Consider the following 17,841-nt stretch of genomic DNA (forward strand, 5'->3'; position numbering starts at 1 on the left):
TATCATGTAAACTAGAAGCCTTTTGTCTTTAGGGATGCACTTCTGATACTGATAGCCTATAATAATTTTGTGTTATGGCCAGTAATAAGAGAGCTGCACATGAAATCAAGATTGCTTAACCGGAAGCGTTTGCATTCCTATGCATACTCAGTTCTATTAAAAAAATGATAATATATGCTAATGTTGATATATATTCAGTGATATAATAATCACGTCTGCTTGTTGATCTTCAATAGTTGAAAGCGCGCGCCTCAGAACGAGCTCTGGTGGAGGAACGAAGAGAGTTGGCCAACCTTCGTCAGAAGTGAATATATTATTCAAATCACTGTTTAAATGCAATTTCTCGACATCATTGCTGTTGTTTTTAGTGTTGATTCTGAACTCTGATGTTTGTGCATTTCTAAAGGCTTGTGGAGTACAGAGATAAAATCTCAGACATGGAGCAAAGCATGTTCAAACACAACTCTGGACCCACGGATCGCCACATGCCGCCACCGCGAAGAGGTGAGCAGTTATCGTCCTCTAATGGCGCTTTTCCACTGCATGGTACGGTTCGGCGCTTTAAATGGTACCACCTCTGTTGAGGTTCCAAGCGTACCGTACCGATACTAAAAATGTGATGTGAACACACTGCAGATCACTGATTGGTCAGACAGAATCGTCACTACCAGCGTCATTGTATTTGCGAGACATCAAACCCGCTAGATTTAACTAGCCAGTAACAGCCACCGCTGTAGCACCCGTTTTAAAACTACTTGCTTGGAAAAAAAAAAAGGAAAAAAAAATAAATGGCTGAATCGTGGTCCGTGGACGAAGTGCAGACGTTCCTCTCGTTGGTTGCCGAGGAGCGGACAAACTATAACGATCAGTCTATAATCCCACCCACTTTGAAGCGGTACTAACTGCAGTGGAAAAGCAAACCGAGCTAAAGCGAAGCGAACCGAGCCGTGCCGAGTCGTACTGAGCCGTACCATGCAGTGGAAAGCGCCATAATTCAGCTTTCACAAGGTCTCTAAAACACAAGCAACCCACAGAACGGCTGCTGCTGCTGTGCACATGCTGTCTGACAGGCTTTTGTAATTGTATAATGCAGTAGGGCTGCATGATGTATCATTTTAGCATCAATATTGCGGTGTAGTATAGACCAATTTCGAGCCGACGTCACAGTTACGTCACGGCGCTAGCTGGAGGCAAAACAAAGGGACAACTGGAGGCGGCTAATACAAACCAGCACAGATTCGGCTACATAATAAGGAGCTTAAATTATTATTATTATTATTATTAAATGTCATCTTGTTGTGTTGTTGGGTGCAAGAATCGATGAAAAATGAATATGCTGTATCTGACATTTTTATTTCTAGAAAATATTCACATCATTAACATCGCACCGTAATGTCACTCTTTATATTGTCGTCTTCTCGGCGCTGGCTAGGCCTCTCTATCGGATAGGTGTAGAAGTCAGGCCACTCAACCGAAGGTAGCGTTACCGTTAATCCTGTCAGATCGTCCATCCATTGAGCGTGTACAGTACGGGTCAGCCAATCTGGTTCCGTCCGTTAAAATGAGTGACCTTGCACATTAAGATAAAATCGGATTTTCTCCAGTCATTTTAAAAAAACAAGCGAACAAAACTTGCAAACTAGCGTTAGTGAAGCGGCCAGAGGGATCGTTCTGCCTCCACCTAAGCTCCACCCACAAAAAAACGTCACCATGTTTACTAACTGAAAATTGGTCTATAGGGTTCGTAGTTGATCTGTGAGCCGTATGGTCCAGCTGCTCCCCGGTCCATAACGCTTGTGATTCGCGGATTAATTGCAAAGTTTAACCATCATAGAGTGACAGTTTATCGTTTTCATGTGTTTTTAAGTCTGTTAGTTTAAAGATCAAGTGCAAAAAGACTGGAACTCGTGCGCTGTTCCTTCCCTTTATCTATTGGTGGATGAACTGACTTGTGCATGGAAAACTAAGTCAAAATGCCCGTCTTGACGAGTTTCCTCGTAAACGCAGTCGGTTATGAGTTGTAAACAGAGAAAGAAAACGGATGCTTGTCATTAACGGTATTGAATACGTGCTTTCGTCTTAAAGTGACAGCAGCCCAATTTACCCGCAACTGTTTGTGTCATCAAAGTTATTCAAACAACAAAAGAGAAAGAGAAAATCACTTTTGTAGCTTTAACAAAGATAAACTGCATAGTCTTAAAATATGATTCATATAATTAATGCAGTGTTATTTTACATTTGATTACTCAATGTCTGTACCTGAATACAGTTAATTTCCCAAAAAAACATAAAGCACTGCTTATTTTATCTGTCTTTTTTCTATTGTATTTACCTATGATTGTAATTTATTTTCTATGCATCAGCTGAAATTTTCATATCGCAAAAAATAAATAAATCGCAATGTCAGTTTTTCCCAGTATCGTGCAGCCCTATAATGCAGTGTTAAGATGTTTCTCTGATTGTGGTGGTTTGGTCTGAACAGGTGATTCGTACGGGCCGTCTCCTGTGAGCGGGGGGGCTCCCTCTCCTCCTCTAATGATAGAGGGTCCCGGACGCCCCCCCTCTGCACCTGCAGGGCGACGGGGCGAACCGTTCGGTGAGTCTTACCATCCCGACTCCCAACTTTATCCTCCTTTCCTTTTTCCAGCTTTCCTGTGTTTGTCACTCTGCGTTTTTAGATTTCTTCTCTCATTTTCTCTCATTTTCTTCTGTTGTCATTGGAAACGCTCCTGAGCTCCAGTGCCGGTTGCATAAAGCACCTTAAGTGTAATTTTCCCTTAAGAACGACCTTAGATTTCCCTTAAACTTAAGGGTGTTGCAAAAAATACACACAAGTATGTGTCACGAGTAGGGGTGTAACGGTACACGTATTCACTTTAAAAATCTTTAAAATCTTTAAAAATTCACTTTAAAATCACTTTATGATGTTTGTTTTAATAAATAAATAAAAATGAAAAAATCAAGGACATTTCTCTGACATTTTTCTTTTTGCTGTATCGAAAACATACCGAACCGTGTCACCACTGTATCGAACCGAACCGTGAATTTTGTGAACCGTTACACCCCTAGTCACGAGCAATAACAAACCATTGGTTCTCACGTTTGAGCTTTCGAAACAGCCTGAATCATTCGGATTACTTTTATGTCTTTCAATAAATGGACAGAAGTGATGAGCGAATATTAAAAATGTCTTTATTTGTGTCTAAAGATGAATGAAAGACTTGTGGGTTTAGACCGACATGATTGTGAGTATGATGACAGAATTGTCCAAATTTGAGTAAACTATTAATTTGAGTTTGGTCTCGTCTGGTCCTTCTCTTTCATATTTGGTTTTCTTTTTTGTGTTCTTTATCCATGTTATGCTATTTTCTGTGAAACGTACCGCTATCTGTATTAACAAATAAAGTGTCCATGGCAGCAATCGAATTTTATCAGGGCTCGAATTTCGGCGCGGGATTGCGCATAATTCTAATAATTCCCGCAGGTCTCCCATTTATAATGCGGGAAATTCCCGCAATCGTAATCCACACAGCAGGGTTCCAGACTGCGACCATTTTTTGAGAATGTGCGAGTTAAAATGTTGTGTGGTCGCATTTGTGCGAGTGGACGCTCGAGCAACAGAACGCCGTTGTATCAGCTGCTGCAGTCCATAACTTATGTTCAAAATGAACGAGTAGGCTACATCATGAATCCATTTTCCAAACCGTGTTTTTGACTTATTCTGAATCACTATGGTACGCCTATAATAAGTGTTTATATTTGGACTATTTTATCCCGGGGTCGTCTCGGCTGCGGAGTAGGGATGTGCACGAATATTAGAATTTTCGAATATTCGATCTGTAATTATTATTCCAAAAATAAAATACTATTCGAATTTTACTATGTTGCTTTGCTGGCCGTAAATGCAGTGAATCCATGATAAATCCCAAGCACTAACTCGCAGTTTTAATTACATGCACTGGGTGGTGCTGTGGAGTGTGTTAACAAGTTGTGTGTATTTGATCACATAATGTTGTCATCTGCCTCGCGAAGTTTGGAATTACTTGAAAATGATCTTACTAAATGGAATTACTTTTGATCAAATTAATTAATTAATCTGAGTTATAATATCATCAACACAATGAGAAATCACATGAAATCCAAACAGTCGAATGAGGAAAGACAGCTGTCCATCACTGCATTCACGACTGCAGGTAAGCGCAGCTGGACCCCGCGTGATCCGAAATGATAACTTATCTTATAGCAAAATGATTTTGAGACATATACTTCCTTTAGGTTTCGTTGAGGGAGACAGGTTGAAGAACAGAAAACGCAAAGTGCTGTTAGAAACTTAGAACACCGTTATCTTTGTGTCTCTGAAGCGTCTGTCAGCAAAGCGCCTTTTCTCCCTCGAGCATAAATTGCTGGTGCATCCCCCTGCTTGTGGATATCGTTTTTCTCAATATAAACGTGAAACAATATAAACACGATAATCATATGCTGACTCGAGTGTGTGTGTGCATTCTGTACGATATCTGCCGCAATATGCTTTAGGCGTTTTTCACCGTTTGCGCTGCTTGAGCATGCTTTTATTAATGCTTTTGTTTTTTATATTTTTTGTTTACACATAGGCCTACTGTTTAATGTTTTCAACTAAAAGAAAACTTTAACATATATTGTAAGCTTGTTGTGTATATTGCCTAATTGTAAGCGTGTTCAGAAATGGTGACAAAAACGGAAAAAAAAATTAAACTTAAAAAATAACGTCTTTTTCGTTAAACGTCATTTAAATAAACGAATATTCGAATATTCGATTTTTATGAGCCCGAATACTCGAATGCAATATTTTAGAAAAATGCCCATCCCTACTGCGGAGTAGCCCAGTGCCTGCGTGACTCGCCATAGACATTAACGGAGAGAAGTTCGGTCTACAATGTTCTTCCGCAAGACACGTGCAGTTTATTTATTGACGAACGTAGACGTCACGCACATTGCACACTGATGGTGAAACGCGCCAATTACGAATTCACGAATTAAGGCATATAAAAATGGTCTCACGAAACACAGAGCCCCTTCCTCCTACGTCTTTTCAGCGGTTATATTTTCCTCTGTCGAGCGATTACTCTCATGATCGCTCGACAGAGGAAAAGGAAATTATTTTAAAATGCAGAAGGTAAGGAGTGTGAGATTTCTGCTTTTTGTTACAACTATAAACTTTGATAACGAAAAATCTGTATCAGTTTATTATAATACTCTAATCTTTTAAAATGTAATGCATAAATTTGAATGTTTAATGATTTTTAAAAGATAGAAAGATGATAATAGATAGATAGATAGATAGATAGATAGATAGATAGATAGATAGATAGATAGATAGAATATGATTCAAATGTAAATAGATAGATTGTATATAATTCAAATGTAAAATGCTTAATTACAGATTAAAATTACTGTCCAAAATCCATGAAAATCCTGAAATTTGGCAATGATAATTAATATATTACAGGTATTTCTGCTGCAACCCAGAAAGGCTTTGCTAGCCTTGGTCCATTAAAACCACTATTCATCAGCATGCATTGATTAATCCCATGGCATGTAGCAAAAAAAAAAAGTGCGACCAAATCATATGCTGGTGCGACCAACTGAGAAAGTTGGTAGCACCAGTGCAACCAGTGGAAAAGTTAGTCTGGAGCCCTGCACAGATTATAAAATCAAATCATTCGTTTAACAACTCTCTGCCAGACGCAATTTCACAAACAGCGTGAGTGTTCAGCGGTGCCGCGTCTTCTATCTCTTCTCTCAAAATGTGTTGTGCAAGGCAAGCATCAAGCGCTGCGGCGATAATACACTCGCGTTTAGGAGTCGGGACATGATGGAATATTCACTTGCACAATCGGGCCAGCAGTGCATCGTGACTGAAGTTTACCATTTGCACGTCTTTTTAAGTCTTACCAGTTTAAACATTCAAGCGATTTTAAACTAATCAGTGCTCGCCCGCTCTCTGAGATGATTTTCTATGCGCACATTCAGAGAAAATCCGCCGTAAAAACAGCTGGCCAGTAACAAAAGTTATTTTTCACGGATTATATTGCTTTAACACGCAAAATTGTGTCAATTTCGGTCTTCGTGAGTATACTCTAAACATAGTCGGTTTTGTTTTTAATAAGTATAAAACGCATGCCAGTATAATGAACACAGGATCCGTGCACTAGCTCTTAAAGTGACGGCAGCCAAATGTGTCTGTCATCAATTTTGTTGTCAAAACAACAAAAGCTAGCTTTAAGTTAAAGGAATCAGGATTAATAGCCTATGTATTTAATTTATTCAGGACTAAAATACTACCCAGTGTTATTTTCCATTTGATTACTTTATTCAGTTTCTGTATATGAATACTAGTGTTAGAACTTTTCTCTTTATTTGTCTTTATTCTGTTGTATTTATTTGTGCTACTTTATTTAATTTAATTAAACAATTTAAATCAAGCTTCTTTGTGTTGTGTAAATTCTTAACAACAAAATTACCCCATTGTAAAAATGCAATGAGCGCAAACATTTAGGCAAGATAAATGTAATAATTTTGTTTGGAAAAAATACCCCCCTAACCCCCCCCCCCCCCCCCCCCCCCCCCCCCCAAAAAAAATACCGCAATCAGTGTGGCGTGAAAACGAACGAAAACGCCTGATAAATGCTACAAAGTATAATTTTTCGCCCTTGGTCCGGACCAAATGAACCGAACTACAGATGTGAAAGCACCCTTAGTCTCATACTTAAGGGAAAATCTTAAGGTGCTTTATGCAACCGGGCACAGATGTTTAGTCCTCAGGCTAAAACGATTGATAACGAACGGCTCCTGATCACTTGTGATGTGTTCCAGGTCCACGACCCCCGTCTGACCCTCACGGACGCTTCTCGGACCTCGGACACCCGCTGCCATCCCGACCAGGTGCTTTTGATACAACCTGTAGCAAACCAGTGAAAACAGTAATAATGTGAAATATTTTTATTGTGTAAAACAGCTGTTTTCTATTTGAATATATTGTAAAATATCATTTATTCCTGTGATCAAACTGAATTTTCAGTCTTCAGTGTCACATGATCCTTCAATAAATTATTTGAATATGATGATTTGCTGCTCAAGAAACATTTCTGATTATTATTAGTTGAAAAATATTACTGAAAAAAATACATTTTTCAGGATTCTTTAATGAATAGAAAGTATTTGTCATTTTAGATCAAATAATGCATCCTTGTTGAAAAAAGTATTAATTTCATCATCAAAAAATCTTACTGACCCTAAACATTTAAATAGTAGTGTACCGTTTTTTACACTCATCCATTTATGTTGTTTATTCTGTTTTCGCCATGGAAATAGCCTTATTACTGATATGGCATAAATAAATACACTTATTAATTCCATTTATTACATTAACATTTAAATACTCCATGTAATTTAAAAATCTAATACTGTAAATAAAATAAATATTTCAAACGTGTTGGATTTTTATTATTATAATTTTTTTGGTTTGCATTGCAGTTTTGTATGGAAGCTTGTTTCCGCCACTGAATAAAAATAAAATTAAATTAAATTGCAACATTTTATCTCACAATTGCGAGAATTGTGAGAAATATTCGCAATTGCGAGAAATAAAGTTGCAACTCTGAGAAATAAAGTCGCAATTGCGAGATATAAAGTCGCAATTATGAGAAATAGTCGCAATTGCGAGAAAAAAAGACAGAATTGAGACTTATCTCACAATTCTGACTTTTTTTCTCACAATTGCGAGTTTACATCTCGAAATTCTGACATCTTTTCTCAGAATTGTGAGATATAAACTCGCAATTGTGAGTTATCAGGCCAATTCTAAGGGGGGAAAAAGACTGCCTTTTTCCCCCTCAGAATAGTTTATATCTCACATTTCTGACTTTATATCTCACAATTCTAACTTTACAACACGCAATTGCGACTTTATATCATGCATTTCTGACTTTATAACATGCAATTGCGACTTTATTTCACGCAATTCTGACTTTATATCTCGCAATTGTGAGAAAAAAAGTCAGAATTGTGAGATAAAAAGTCGCAATTACCTTCTTTATTTTTCATTCTGTGGCGGAAACAAGCTTCCATAGTTTTGAGTGTGCCTAACTTGTCATTTTGTCTTTTTCAGAAATGTTTCCTCCGATGACATCATCACCATGTGCACATGATGGACCAATGGTAAAGATCAGTTTTTTTTGTTTGTTTTTTTTGTAATTTGATGTGCAATGTTCACATGTGAGCAAGCCGATCTCCAGTAAATGTCATGCATAGATGTTGTTCTCCGATTAAACGGCGGTGGGTGTGTTTGCTTTGAAGCAGACCGCACCGGTCACAGAGACGGCCGAGCAGGTCTCGTCTGAGCCCGTAGAGCCCGTGAGTACTGCGACTGGGTGCTGGGATGGATGATGGGACGGGTTTGTGCACAGTGGCAGGGTGCAGATGACACATTTGGTTGTGGCTCATGGCTTTTGTCACTTGTGTTTGGGTCTTCAGAGTCTGATTAAACACAAGTTTTGTTCATCAAGATGTGTTTCTTTTCACTTTCTAATCACCGTCTTGGGTCTTGTGCTCAGAATGTTGTGGTATGTTTAACAAAACTCATGTTTGGGAGTGAGTTCCAGCATGTCTTACGCCTGAAACATACTCTACGCAAGTATGCATGCCAATGATTTATAGCAATGCACGCTCGGTTTGGTTGCAATTCATAATGCAATGCAGCAAAACTCACCACAAGTACATGTTCTACCCAGGGTTAGTATAGGAAACTAAAACATTTTTGTTACTTAAAATAATATAAATGTTTAAAATAACATAAAAAAAAAACATTTATTGATAATAGCGTTGGCTTATTAGTATGCAGGATAGAGCAAAGGAAATAAAAAGAAAACAAAAAATGTTGAGATTATTAAATAAAATTGGGAATGGGTCCAAATTAAAGACTTGGGTTTAATTAAGTAACGTTGCATAAGAACGCAACATGCGTCAGGTTTATTTTAGTTACAAATGTAATTTCCAACATTTTTGAACTACTATAGTGTAAAATAAAATTATTATAATTTACATTAATTTTATTTTACTGTACAATTGTAATTTACGACTTAATATTTCTGTTAATTTTGTATAATTAGAGTTAGACTAATAATCATCACTTTTAATTATAATTAATTAAGCTCGAGACTTTGAATTGTTAAGCTTTAGAGTTTGAAAGAAAATAATTAAAAGACAAATATTAGTATTGTAACTTGTAGTATAAAAATATCAAATTTATTTTTATTTTACAGTGTAATTGTAATTTACAACAGTAATATATTTTTCTCAATTTATTAATACTCAACCATTATATTCATTATTTTTAGTTAATAATTAGAACTGATATATTATTATAATAATATTTAATTTGATTGGGTTCCTAAAACCAGTATAACTAATAAGCATCAGAGAACCATGAACATGATAATGTGTCGTTCGATTATTGAAATAATAACTTAAAATTTTCAAGTAAATATTTTGTTTCAGCTGTTGCGATCTTGTTTAAAGTATGTTTCTGGTCTTACGATGGTTCACTGACATCTGCTTGGGTCGGTTAACAGGAATCCACCGTTAAATCGCCCCAGTAATAATTATTTTTCCATAACCTGTTGTTCTGCATCTCATCTTCCAGCTCTCCAAGTCTCAGAGTCAGGGATCTTTCCTGCCTTCTCCCATCCGGGATTCTCCGGTTCCGCCACCCAAGTCTTACGGACCCCCGATCATGCCGCCCAATGGGCCGCCGCCAATGATGATCCGACCGCCCAATGGCCACCTTCCCATGATGCCCCCTGAGCCTCGCTTCAGACCGCCACACATGGATTCTTACGGCCCTCCTCCGATTGGCCCGTATGGACCTGTACCGCCACCTTTTGGTAAGTTATCTGACACTGTTTTTGTGTTTTCATGACAGATTTATTCAAACATACACTAAATAACAAAGACATTACTATCAAGTTATGTAAAAATATAAATATAGTGTATACATTTAGCAAAATGCTCTTCTCTAGAGTTATTTTTCTAGCTGACTATTGAGTTTATGGTCATTGAATGACATTCTTGATGAAATTATGTCAAATTGGGGGCTTTCGCCTTGGATAGTTATAGGAACGAGGCAACGAGCCACCAGGGTGATTCCCCGATAACTAATGGTTCCCCTTAGGAACGTTTTCCTGGTTGCATTCGCACCGCTATAGGAACTCTGAAGTGACGTAAGCCGTGCTTGTTGTTGAGACTTTTATTTTGACAGCGCTGAGAACGCCAGAGCCTGAGCTCACAGTGCTAGCTGTTCATTAGTTTGCGATGTCCTGTGTAATACGTTATTATAGAAAGTAGACCGTAGACCGTAGACATAGAAAGTAGACCGTAATGAAAGTTATTAGCGTTTGCCGTGTGGTTGATGTCCAGTGTTGCTGAGCATACATACATAATCATGTTTCTCTTGGTCTCCTCAAAGTCGCGTTGGATTTTGTCCTCAGCGTAAAGGTTAAGAGGATAGATCAGTCTATCACTGTTTTACATGTTCGTAGAGTTAGTTTCTGGAGTAAATATATAGGCTATAATCTGTGTGTTTACACAGCTTTTTTTTCTTTTTCTTTTTTAAATGGCCAATCAGCGAACACTAACGTCACAGATAGTTCTTATAGCGCTGGTTTAGACCGACTCTGGAGTAGGAGTAAATTAGTTCCTCCAAAAGGAGTTCCTAGAACTAAAATTGTTCCTAGTTCCTCCGGTGCGAAAGCCCCTCATGTTCTCAAGATGGTCTGTTGGTGTCTTTCCGTGGTTGGAACACGGATTGATTGATTACATGAGACATGATTCATTTCAGTAAGTTGTATCTAAAAAGCTCATTGATTAACTTTTTTTTTTCGTCATCGTTTTTTGATAACTAAATGATAGGGCTGTCAACTTTAGTCGTTTAGTCCAGGGGTTTTCAAATTGGGTGAATGTGAGCCTCCCCTTACAGTAGGTAAGGACAGCCGAGCCCCACCTTCCCCAAAATCCTGTCCGCCTGCCCTAACCCCCACACGCCTCTGCAGTAAATGCCATCTTTTGTGTGTTCCAGGCAATGAAGAGTTTCAATAAAACAGATAAAATGTAAATATTTTTTAATATTGTATTTGAAGACATTTTATTTCCACAACTTTTTTTTAAAGTGCATTCATAAACGATTCTTTGCAACAGCAAATCATTTCCAACTTCATGCAGGCCTAATTTAAAATCACTGAACGTCAGTAGGCCTAACCACAAGTCAACAAAACATGCTTAACGTGTAATCGGCGCCAAAGCCGATTGGAGAGAAACCGCACAGACGGACTTCTCTTCAATTGATTTATTTTCAAGTATTATGGCTGTATGTTAATGGCATCTTTTTATGAATGAAGGTCCAGTATCACTGATATTAATATAGCTATGATGTCTCCATGAAAATTATTTTTGCTCCATACATTAAAGGCTAAGTTCGGTATTTTATTATATGCGTTTTATGAATGATTCTTTCATATGCTATGAAAGCATTGTAGAGGTTGGGGGAGCTACCAAATAAACCTAAAATTCTCGGGACAGCAGCATGTGTCCAAACTTTAATCTTAACCGTTCGATTTCTTTAGAAACGATCTTAAAACAGGGCTTTAATTGTAAAATACCGAACTTACCCTTTAAGCTTCAAAAAATATAACAACTTTTAATTTAAGTTAACTTAAAACGATCCTCACTTAAACCCATAATAAATGTCATATTTGCCCGTACCTTTCCTGTCTAACAGGTATGAAATATACAGAAATTGAATAAGGTTATAAAACAGTCCGTACTGCATAAATTATAAATGAAATATAGATTAATCGTTATTAAAGCTACAAGCGTTCCTTACTCAAGAGTAGTGAGTAATTTTCTATGTTCTCTTTGTTCTTTCGTTAACTTTACTGACAGAGAGAATTAGTGGCTACTGTCACTTTAAGACCTGCTGACAGGATCTCACGCATCTCATTCTCTCACTACTCTTTACTTTCATTTAAGATTGTATTTAACTCATTTAAGACTATTCTTGTGAAGATACTCGACAAAACGGACATTTTGGCATAGCCTAAATGTCTGTGTTATTTTTCGTTCAAGCGCGAAAGATAACTCGATACTGGCGCGTGTCTTTCTGTGCGTCTTGTGTGTGTGTGTGAAGCACAAAATATACTCCAGTTTGGACGCGTACATGGACAGCCGCGGACAGCACGGGCGCGCACCATAGACATAATTATTATGTCTATGGCGCGCACTACTTGTATATTTACTGTCTGCTGAGGTCCGCTCGGTGAACGCGTACCACGCATGCACAGTAAATCGGCTTGGACAACATATTATTGTCCATTTATCGAACTTGCTCGAACGAACCATGCCTCTTCTCTTATATAGTAATTATATATTACTATGGACCAATTTACTAATGCTCGGACACACTTGGTCTCTCTTACGCAGTGTCAACTCTATATAATTATAAAATTTCCATTTATTTGCCTCAAAACGGTCTCTCAGATATTTCTTTCTTCCCAAACGACACAAACGGGATTTTGAAAAGTGTAGGGGGACATGTCCCCCCTGTCCGCATAGGAAATTACGCCCGTGGGTAGGACATCATCCCCAGGCTTCATGAACTTGCGCTCCAATTTTTTTTTTTTTTTTAACTCGCGCTCCATGCTTTCACCGACGACGCTGACGTATCTCAATCATACTGTGTTGCCTGGACCTGCTCTGCTTCTGATAGGCTTGTAACGTGTTAGAGCTGCGTTCCTCTCATATGATTGGTAGGTGAAATTAATTGACTCGAAAATATTAAACCGCATGCAAGTTTCCCCCCAAAAATCTTTTTTTCCTCACAGCCGATATTAATAGAGCTCAAGAGCTGCATACAGTTAATTTTTCTTCGCGTGTCGCGCCTCCCCTGTCGCTCTTTGGCGCCCCCCTGGGGAGGCGCGCCTCACCTATTGAAAACCGCTGGTTTAGTCGACTAATCGGTCGATGCTGTCTTGGTCGACTGACATTCTCATTGGTCGACCAGTTGCATATTTTTATTTTTTTTACTTTTTTATTTTTCACCAATAGAAATAAATTTTCATTGATTTACTCCTTGATATTTATTCCTTTATACGCAGTTATATATTACTGTATTCTAAATATAATTAGCCTATGTTTTATCCCCAACTTTAAATACTGTAATTTAGGCTATTTTGTAACAGCGCCACAGTTTAGCGCACCACGTAGAACACTCGGGAACCGCACCTGTGGCTGCACTGCTGCTGCGGCGCGGACGCGCTTGGAAAAAACAAGCGCGTCGCTTCCATTATGAGCGCGCATACCGCGTGCCTACATTTGAAATAACAAACTTGAGCGCGCTAGTAGGCTATTTGGGTTTTTTGTGTGTTTGTTTTAAAACGCCTAGATCAGCTGGACAAACGTTAACCCATAGCTTTGAAAGTAAAGAAGAATAGCTATAGCTACAGCCTGTATAAACGAGAGCTTTTGTTAGGATTTGTCATTATTTGGCAGTTTTAGCAGTTATATTTTTTGTAGCGTGTGGTGTGGTCAGGTGCGCGATTGTGACTGTCACTATAGACCTAGGACAGAGCTCCTCACTTTGCAGTTAAAAAAAAAATCACTTAATTTTCAAATAATTGTGTTATAGTTGTATGTATTATTGATGTTTTTTCGTTGTTGTTTTATAAATGCTCTATGACAATTGTTTAATAAATGTTCAATCAAAATGCAAAACATTTAACATAACATTTAACAGTCTTTTTTTTTTTTTTCTTTGACTGATCGTTGCGCAGGACAGGACTTTGGTCGACTAAGGATTTCTTTGGTTGACTACAGCCCTACTAAATGAACTGCTTTATAATCACTAAGGCTGTCAGTCTCTAAAGCGCAAGCTCACTGAATTCTGCACTCTTGTAAAAAACTCCCGTTATAATCAAAAACGCTGTCATTATTGTACAATGAATCTCGTTTACACTTTAGTTATAATGAAAGGATTCGCAAGTGTGAGCCACGCGTTAAACGGCAAAACCTTGTGCGTTTTCAGCGTTGTTAAACGGATTCTGACTAACTCACTGACTAGCACCTCTGATTGGCCATTGCGTTCACTTGTCAACAGATATGATTTCGATTGGCTACAATTAAGGATGCATGATATATCGGCCACCATATCAGTATCGCCGATATATGATCATTTTTAATGTTATCGTTATCGGCACGATAAGAAAATTTGGCTGATATATTAAAGCTGATAAATAATGTATTATTTCCTCCAGCTGAGACACTTCAGATGCGACTGTTCAACATGATGGGTTTGAATTGCATGAAATATGATTGTAATCACTTCAAAAAAGGAACAGCGCACATTAAATTTGGATTTAAATTTATCGGCCGATATATCGGTTATCGGCTTTCAAATATAATGAATAATTGCTATCGGTATCGACCAAAATGTTCACATCGGATCTTCCCTAGCTACAATGCTCAACGGTTGTAGAAACACACTGTAAATGGAAACCTTTGACACTCAGAGACACTCAAACAAACATGAACGAGAGCGTTTGACAGCAGCGCCTTTTTTTTACGTTTACGGTACGTTTGACAACCCTACTCGCAACTTTTAAAACTGTTTTATTGAGCTTTTGTCTGCTGAAAGTTTTTTTTTTTTAAAGAAAGAACAATCGGTATGTTGGTAAACAACTACCATAATTTAAACGCACTATTCTATCCCGCACACCCCAAGTTTTAATCCCTGTCAAAAATGGTGCTATTAAACCTCACTGCCACTCAGTTTTGAAATTTTTTTTAGACAAATATTTGTTTTCATTGCATCATTAACTGAAACTTTCCATTGCATTTTGTTTCATCAGTACGAGGACCACCGTTGGGACCCCTGCCTCCACATCCACTTGGGCCGCGCGACGTCCCGCCCGAATTTTTTGGACCTCGAGGACTTCCCCCTCGTCCCTTCCCTCCCGGATCAATGATTCCTCCTTCATACGCAGGACGTGGTTTCCCGGGACCCGCTCCGCTGATTCCTCACAGCTCCAGAGACGGTGACGGGAACGCCACACCAGCCAACGTCCCGCCAACGGACGGCTCCCATCAGAACGCCGGCGGATCCACAATGGCTGAGCCTTGAGAGTAGTGTTGTCAAAAGAACCGACTTCGGTACCAAGTTGATACTGAAATTTTAAAAATGTGCTGTTGAGCGGAATCAAAAACACCTCTGATTGGCCATTGTGTTCACGCGCTCATCGGATATGTCTGTGATTGGCTACAATGATCAACGCACGGGAGTGTTTGAGAGCACACCGGAGTGTTTGAAAGCAGGAGCGTTTGAAAGCACAAGCAGGATTGATCCCCTGATTGACGCTTGCTTCAAATGCTCGCGTGTGTATCGGTGCAAGCGCTTGCTGAAGAGCGTCATTGATGTATATTTACATATTTTTGAAGCGCTGATCATTGTAGCCAATCACAGACATGTTTGATGAGCGTGTGAAGACAACAGCCAATCAGAGGTGTTTACGATTCCGCTCAACAGCACTCAAAGCGTCACATTTTTACCGGAGTCGGTACTTTTGACAACACTACTTGAGACAACAAGCCGTTTTGTCAGCTTGACTTTGTTTCGGTCCTGATTCTTTTCGATATTTAAGCATCAAAATGCCACATCTGGTCTGGGTGGGAAGATAAACTCAAGTTTGATTTTGTGCTTAATTTTGTTTCAACACATTTGTGACAGAAATTATGAGGGTTTTGATTTTATATACATTAGCAAACCTTTCCTATGGAAATAGTTTTGATTTAATATACGTTTAATTTTCTCTTTTTCCGGTGGTTGTCATGTGGTTAAAATTATTGTATCTACCACTCGCCCAGTGCTGATGCATTTTGGGATATCAAACAAAATATTTAGGCACGTGAGACAAACCTGTAATGAAGCCATTTCCTCATGCCTTTAATGTGAGAGGACTCTGAATTTTTATGCCTTTTTCACCATTTTTGAATGCACATTATTTTCCCATATTCCTGTCTGGTCGCTTTTAGTCCTGATTCGCGAGCTCACTTGTTTATTTTAACTTTGATTTGACGTTCGTCTGCTCTTATGATTTCTTTTCCTAACGGAAAGGCACAAATGATGTCATATTGACAAAGTATTTATACATTTCTTTCAGCTGCGTATACAAATAAAATATTCTCATAAATCAGACGTCCCTAATGTGCTCAATGGAAACTGATGAACTTCTCTGTTGTACATCTGAGTTTTCATACAGCCAAATGTATTAATGAGTGTTGGACTGTAATGTTTGTGTAGAGACAAAATCATCTCACGGGCGATGCTTTTTATTAATGAAACGTGAGCAGAATTAATTTGCGTGCAACAAAAGATTTGAATTGTTCTTATGTAAATTGCTGCATTGAATTCAATGTCTATTTGCATAAAAATGATTTTATGAACGATGTAAAAACATTTATCATTCAATTCACGCAGGAATGATTTTACGAGCAAACGATTCACTGAATTGCAATAATTAACATAGTTGTTTTTATGAACCATTTACTCTCATCTTGTTTAATCCTCAGAATTGCACAGAAAATCATTCTGTCATGTTTCATGAACGAGGCCTGTGAATGATGTTCTCTGGGTTTTTGATGCAATGCTCTTGGAAACAAAAATACTCCAGTCCTCAAAATCAAAATAACTTTTTTTGTTTGTTTTTTTGTGGCATATACTGTTTTGTTGATATTAGAGTAAATTATTTTAGTAAGTGTGTTGAGAGGATGCATCTAAGAGTGTCTGCATCATGTGTTGAAATCCTAGGGAAGAAACGGTTTTAAAAATAAGTGGCATTGATATCGTGGGAATGAATGATTTGAATAAAGCTGCTTTTTCCTGTAGTTTTGATGAATGTGTTTACTGGCAAATCTAGCATTTCTGTGTCATTTATCTCAGCATTTTTCAACACCCGTCCAGCTGATATGGACTAAATAATCCAGGACATTCGCAGTTAGCAATGAATCATGCTAGCGTTTGCCCCAAAGAGTATTTAGACACTTAAGATACACCTACAAATATTTGAATGTCATTGATTTAGATACAAAATATTTAACTTTATTGGTTATCTATTTCAAGGAGCATGCACAAATTTTGAAATGATTGTCAAATAGAAGTTTGCATGGTTTGAAATACTAAACGATCAATGTGGAGTTGCAAATAAGGAATGCAAATGCAGTATGTGTGATTTTTTTTTTTTTTTTTTTTTCTAGGTGTGTCTGTGGTTAGTGGATACACCAGTGTATAATACATCCACTAAAAATAAACAAAACACCAGCTGATTCGAATACATTAAGGTCGGAGATATTTCGGAGACATTTGATCATTCTAATGCAATACATCTTTATTTAAGTGTGAATCTCAGCATCTTCCTATAGCAAACAGGCAGTAACTCGTATGGGATTTCATTTCACTCTGGACTAATGCATTGTCCATAAATCCAGGTAATTTGCATTTAGTAAATCATGCCAGCATGTCCTCATTCATGATACCCTTGATTCAATCAGCATTGTCATTTATTAGAAATGGGACGTTTTAAAAACAGATCGGCATCGTCCATCAAACACTCTTCACAGAAATGCAATACTTTTTAACCATTTAGTTGGTTTTGATGATTCCGAGACTCCAACATTGACATTTAATACAACATAATTAAACAGCCTGATGGGAAAGCATCAGTTATTTCCTTAATACATTTTTTTATATATATCTGGAAAGAT

At 38.0% G+C, this 17,841-nt stretch overlaps 1 protein-coding gene across 1 annotated transcript in view; it reads left to right on the forward strand.

Moving 5' to 3' along the window:
* The window catches only part of mia3 (MIA SH3 domain ER export factor 3), a 39,668-nt gene extending 24,419 nt beyond the window's left edge, over positions 1-15,249 (forward strand). The window contains exons 21-28 of the mRNA XM_056262808.1: positions 237-304; positions 407-504; positions 2,483-2,596; positions 6,853-6,921; positions 8,147-8,196; positions 8,335-8,391; positions 9,680-9,920; positions 14,934-15,249. Of these exons, the coding sequence (XP_056118783.1) occupies positions 237-304; positions 407-504; positions 2,483-2,596; positions 6,853-6,921; positions 8,147-8,196; positions 8,335-8,391; positions 9,680-9,920; positions 14,934-15,205 (969 nt within the window). The 3' untranslated portion in view covers positions 15,206-15,249. The remainder of the gene's footprint in view (positions 1-236; positions 305-406; positions 505-2,482; positions 2,597-6,852; positions 6,922-8,146; positions 8,197-8,334; positions 8,392-9,679; positions 9,921-14,933) is intronic.
* The last annotated feature ends 2,592 nt before the right edge of the window (positions 15,250-17,841 follow it).

The sequence above is a fragment of the Rhinichthys klamathensis genome, unplaced genomic scaffold (genome assembly GCF_029890125.1).
Source record: "Rhinichthys klamathensis goyatoka isolate OS25496 unplaced genomic scaffold, OSU_Roscu_1.1 h1tg000196l_1, whole genome shotgun sequence".
Lineage (NCBI taxonomy): Eukaryota > Metazoa > Chordata > Actinopteri > Cypriniformes > Leuciscidae > Rhinichthys > Rhinichthys klamathensis.